The 6086-nt window shown below is 46.4% G+C and overlaps 1 protein-coding gene across 5 annotated transcripts in view; it reads left to right on the top strand.

Annotated features, from left to right (window-relative positions):
• CACNA1S (calcium voltage-gated channel subunit alpha1 S) overlaps nt 1–6086 on the top strand; it is a 91523-nt gene that overhangs the window by 15873 nt on the left and 69564 nt on the right. For all 5 annotated transcript variants that reach the window (XM_025193316.1, XM_025193317.1, XM_025193315.1 and 2 more), the window contains exon 2: nt 2787–2892. In XM_025193316.1, coding sequence (XP_025049101.1) covers nt 2787–2892 — 106 coding nt within the window. The remainder of the gene's footprint in view (nt 1–2786; nt 2893–6086) is intronic.

Raw genomic sequence — 6086 nt, 5'->3', positions numbered from 1 at the left:
ACTGCCCCTCAAGCTGTGGACAAGCAAAACTGGTGCCATGGGTGACCCTGTGTGTGTTAAGGTGCAGCGGGGTGACAGCTGCAGGGATGGTGGCCCCTGCTGTGGCCACGACGCCTGCCAGCTGTGGAGGAGATCGGTGCAGGGGGTTCTGGGGCCCTGCACCCCTAGCTGCTGCCAGACAAAACTCATGCCATGGGTGCTTGTGGGACTGACTGTGTCTGTCTTGGGGCAGTTGATTGTCTGTATCGATTCTTTCCTCTCCTTAGCTTTTTGTAGGTGTTAACTGATGGCAATTAACTGGCTATAGTAGCTAGGTCCTGTGTATTGAGCTGGTCCCTGAGTGAATCATGATTAATTGGTAAATGGTAACACAGCAGCTTAGCAGCCAGGCCTGCAGTAGTGTCTCCCAGGCCCCAAGACAGAGACAGTCAGTCCCCCAACCCCCCCCAAACCCCTGCACTGATCTTCTTGAATCCTGGAGGGCTTTGTGGCCTCACTAAGAGCTACCAGCCCTGCAGTTTTGACCCCCCCCGTGTTGTAACACATAGACGTGACAGGAGTTTTGCTTTCAAGAATTTGGGGTACAGTTCCCCCCCAAACATCTGCACTGATCTTCTTGAAACTTGGCAGGCTTCATTCTCTCTGCAGAGTCTACCACCCCTGAAAATTTCATCCAAATCAGACAAAAAACAACAAAGTTATAGATATTTTATTGTTTCCCCATTATATCCTATGGCCGGATCTCCAAGGCAGCTCCAAACGGCTTCGGGAAGTCGAACGAGGCAGCGTTTCAGCCTGGACATGCTGCTTCGGGCCCCGAAGCATCTGAAGCTTCTCCAGATCCAAAGCTCTCTCCGAAGCCTCGCACAGCCCTACAAGCCTGCTGGAGGGTGGTAATGACTGTGCTCCAGCCAGCCTCTGCCTCTCATGCATCAGCGTCCCCATGCTTCAAATTGGTGGTGGGGTTGCTTTAACTAAATCTTGTTCGGGGAACTTTAGAGAAAGCAACCCCACTGCCATTTTGAAGTGCAGGGACGCTGGTACAGGAGACTCTCTGGGCACTTTAATTAGAGCTGCTCTCAGGGCTGCTGTAATTCAAGTGCCCACCCCCACCTCCCAGAGCATGTATAAAAACACTCTTCATGTCCAATTCTGAGGACTGGATGCTGGCACAAGCCAGCCAGATTCCTCTGCAGCATCACATTTTTGGCAAAGAAGTTTAGAGCAGACATGATTTGAGGAGCCTCCAAGGGGAGCCCTGCAGAGAGCACCTCTGTGCTTTGGAGGCTCGATACAGAAGCCCAAGAGAGAGGAAGACAGGCCTGGATAGTGACAGCACAGAGCACACATTTAAGAGAAATCATCACATTAGGATGAGACTCAAAGGCCAGTCAGTGCAGTGAGACAAACTGAAGCTGGAAAGAAGGTACAGGTTCATAGCAGTGAAAGTAACCATTAGCCACTGAAGCTGCTTGCCACAGGACATGGTAGATTCTTGCCCCCCTTGAATCCTTTCCATCAGGACAGGGTGTTCTCCTAAAAGCTTTGCAACAGTTCCGGTGCTGGGTGGAATCCCCTGGTCTGTGCTGCACAGGGCAGATGCAGTGCTCATAATACCCATTTCTGGCCTTTAAATCTAGGGAACATCTGTTCAAAAGCTACTAAAACAGGTGTGCTGACCACCCACATCACTTGGGAGCACTGCAGGGTTTCTAGCTGCTCCATACAAACAGCATGGCCAGTGACTGAGCACAACTCAGTGCCAGGGCAAGTCCTTTCCCTACCTCACCTTCTCCAGCACCACCCCTATTTCACAGTAGTATAGCATCCCTCTGAGATGTGGCCATACCATACTCAGCTCCATGCAGCCATTTCCTACCTCGAGGTTACAGCTTAAATAAGGGCATGAAGGAAAAGGGGAGTGCAGGGAGATGAGATCTTGCTTGGGGTCCTGTAGCAGTTAGGTGGCAAAGCCAGGGAAAAAAGTCCTGCTTTCTTCCTATGCACATCAAACCCATGGCCCTAGACTGACTCTTACCAGACAGCAGGAAAGTAGAGACAATGCACAAAGACCAAGCTGTTTGCCCCCAGTATGCTGCTGGCATCACTGCCCCAGCTCCCCCTGTTTTCTCCAGTCAGCCTCCATATATGCAACCCAGATCACAGCAGAGGAGAGCCCCAAAACTCCCCCTTTGCCTGCCACAGATGGGGAGTAAATCCTTGTGTTGTCTTCTGGGCTGTCCAGCGGAGAGTTGAACAGAGCTTTGGCATGGCTGTAAAAGTGCCACGTTTCCTTAGCTCCCTCACCCCTTTACAGGGACCCTGGGCTTTATAGCTGTAGAGCAGTAAGGGGAGAAGGTCCCTTCTTTTTACCTTGTTTTCTTGTTTTGATATCAGATATTCATGGTGCTGAGAGCAATGAAAACAACAGGCAGGCAGGTGCTCTGTGAGCAAAACACGTGTCCCTTTGCTGATGCCCCTCAATCCTGATCCACAGCCCCCTCCTGTGTTGTTGTTGCCTTGATTCCCTGACTCCTACTTTTTGCCCGTGGGCTTCAGACCTGACTCAAAGCTCTCCACGTTCTTGGGTCTCAGGGTATCTCAGCAGCCCCATTGCCCTGCTAGTGCACCCACGTCCCTTGACCTGCCACTCAAGTTGTTCAACCAACTTTTCTGTAAGTATGGCTGGTTTGTGTGATTATACCAGATGATGAGGCTGTTTCTAGCGATCGCTGTGTAAACAGGGACACTTTAGCTCTGTGCTTCTCCTTGACATTTACTCTCAGACCCTTTGAAATCATTATCCTGCTGACCATCTTTGCCAACTGTGTGGCGCTGGCAGTCTACTTGCCCATGCCTGAGGATGATACCAACGCTACAAACTCCCGCCTGGTAAGAAACCGGATTTCCTATTGTCCTACACACCTGCCTTCTCAAGAGCAAACACTTTTGTTCAGGAGAATCATTGGATCAGCTCTTCTAAAAAAACAGTAGTAGGGAATCAGGTCAAAGCTATTTTGGGGACTTAACCCCTGTTCTGTAATGGTAGTACCAGTGTCTCCTAAAGGTTGCTGTCTGGCATGGAAAGTTGAGGCTTCAAGCCTTGAAGACTTCAATTCCTTGGTCTGCATATATACATTAGTGTGATTTATTACCGGAGCTCAAATATAAACCCATACATGCCATCAGTAGAGAGGAAACTGGCAATCTGTGACACTAAGATGGAGGTCTCTGATTCTTCTTGGGTTGGTAAATGGGTGTTGTAAGTCCAGTGTGAGCTAAAATGATGATAAAATTAATGCTGGATGGCACATTTGAGCAATTTCACTGTGCCTTGCAAAAGTGGCATTTTGGAGACACCAAAACTATTTGTAAATTCAGGCTGAATAGAGCAAAATCATTCTGGTTGAAAAAGAGAAAAATCTTTAAATTTTGAAGACTTTGGAGATTCGGGGTTTTGCAAATGGAATATTTCACCTTAGAAGTCCCAAGACATTTTGCTTTGGCATTCTCAAGTTGATCCTTTTTGTGTTTTCATGTTGAAATGTTTTTGTTTACAAAATGTAGTTAAAATAAAATGAAAAAGAAAAGGGCAAAAAAAGTGGTTAAATATCCCAAGCCAAAATGAAACATTTTGTTTGAGTCGAACAAAATATTTGCAGTTGACCCAAAACAATTTTTTTTGCTTTTTTTCCCCCGCCTCCACACTGAAAGACCTGATCAACTTTGGTGTTGGTACTACCTGAACCAAACATTTTTTCCCCTACTTTTTCAGTTCATCCACTGAAAGGAAAAATCCATTAGTCACCTGGCTCTAAATAAAACCCTTCTCCACTGTTACAACATTAAACAGTTTTGTGTGGTCCATGGTTTCAGTTCAAGTTACTGCTGTCCTATCTCATTCTCACAACCATCTCTAAAATCTTGGTAACCTTTTCTTAGAGACATAGGAAAAAATAAAAATGGGCAAAAAGGTTTGAAATGTAAAGTGCTACCTATACCTACAGCTGTTTCCTTATTCCTTTCATATATACTGAGTCTTTTATAGGGGAAATTCCCACTCAACAGTCTTTTCAATGGCGCTAAAGAGATTTTTAACTGCCTGAAGAGAAAAGACAGTGATAGTTACCATTATTGCAATACAATGTTGTTTCCTTTAAGACAAAATAAGAGAAATGGACAGAAAGGGAGAGAGGGAACTGGACAGCAAGAAAATGTTTCCAGTGCTGACTTTCACTTTGAACATTGTAGGCCCAGCACGTGGTGTGATCAGCCCCTCTGAGACCTGGCAAACTTGTGCCAGTGTTGGCCAACTTCTCCTCCTTCTTCCCATCCCTTCTTCAAGCAAGCACTACAATAAATATATTAGATTTTTAAATGGGGTGCTACTCAATTATGGTGGCCATCATAGAGGACAATCCAGTTGTCCTCTGTCCTGTATTGATATGAAACCGGACGCCTTTATGTCCTCTATTTTTCTCTTAAATAGAGGACATAAAGGCATCTGGTTTTGTATCAATAGAGGACAGAGGACAATCGGACTGTCTTCTATGATGGCCACCCTATACTCAATTCACAAAGGTGATGAAGGGTGCTTTGAGTCCAAAAAGACTAAAAACCACTGAGCTAAACAAACCAGCTCAAGGGTGTCAACTTTGGCTGTCTTGTAGGCCCCTGCCATGTGTTATATATTATGCAATTAACTGGTTAATTGTGCAGTAAATTTAGACTAGCTATACATGCAAAGTAACACTATCCACACATCCAAAGTAATTATCATGCCATAAAAATGTCCATCCAGCTATGAAAAGAGACAACCAACTACAAAATTAGGGCCTGAAAATATGTAACAACTTTATAGTTGGTTTCTTTCCAGTTTTCAGTTGAACGTGGGGCAGGGCCCTTACTAATACTTTCATGCAAGAGGCTGTGCTAGACTTGCTGCTTTGAGCAATGGGTGGTGCAGACTTCTGCACAGCACCTCTGAGCTAATGGAGCATGAGTTGGTAGGAGAGACATTTATTTCTGCAGAAAGAAGACACTATAGGAGTGATGCATGTTTTTGCTCTTTGTTGCTGTTAATTGCCATGTGTTTTCACGGCTGGCCTCAGCTGGGAGGTTTCCAGAAAGGATCCGCTTTCTAAGGAATCCAGTATACTCCTTCTCCTTTTATTTAGAAAGGTGATTAGAAAGAAGTTGCTTTTGTTTTATTGATGTTTGTATTATAGGATGTTTCAGTGACAACCACTGAGACCAGGACTGCAGTGCCTCAAGACCAGATTAGGAGAGGCCCTCCCTTTCCCAACAAAACTTAAACAGAAAAAATCAGATAAAAAGTGTGAGGGGAAACCGAGGCAGAGGGAGGCAAAGTGACTTGCCCAGTGTCCCCCAACAAGAGACAAATAAATACCCCCCACTCCACAATATCTTCTGAGGCCCTTTATCATAGAATCATAGGGAAGTAGGGCTGGAAGGGATCTTCAAAAGTCATCTATTCAAGCCCCTGCCAAAAGCAGGATCATCCTTATAACAAGATAACAAGAAGTCCTTTTTTAAGTACATAGGGGTAAAAAGAAGGTGCCAAATAATGTGGGGCCTCTGTAGGACATGCTTGGTAATCTGGTGGTAGCACCAGATGACAAAACTAATCTCTTTAACAGATTCTTTGCTTCCATTTTTCTGAGCAGGGACAGGGACATCCGCCCCCACTGGGATCCCGGACGGACCCAGGGAAGGCGCAGCCAGGCCCAGGGTCAATGAGGACTTAGTCAGGGAACTTCTGGAGGGACTAGATGTGTTGAAATCAGCAGGTCCTGGCAATCTCCACCCCAGAGTGCTTGGGGAACTGGCAGAGGTCATTGCGGGACCCCGGCACAGCTTTACAAGCACTCGTGGTGCTCTGGCGAGGTGCCTGATGACTGGAAAAGGGCTGTGGTCCACATTTTCAAAAAAGGGAGGAAAGAGGACCCAGGAACCTGTAGGCCTGTTAGTCTTACCTCGGTCCTGGGGCTGCAGCCACCCCAAATTTTGCTGTAGCCCCCCTATAGTCCCCTCCCAGCACCATCACCATGGCCCTGGGTGCAGCC

The sequence above is a fragment of the Alligator sinensis genome, unplaced genomic scaffold, assembly GCF_000455745.1.
Source record: "Alligator sinensis unplaced genomic scaffold, ASM45574v1 scaffold1382_1, whole genome shotgun sequence".
NCBI classification, from domain to species: domain Eukaryota; kingdom Metazoa; phylum Chordata; order Crocodylia; family Alligatoridae; genus Alligator; species Alligator sinensis.
Note: the sequence above shows the minus strand (reverse complement) of the source record. Positions and strands in the feature narration are given on the sequence as shown.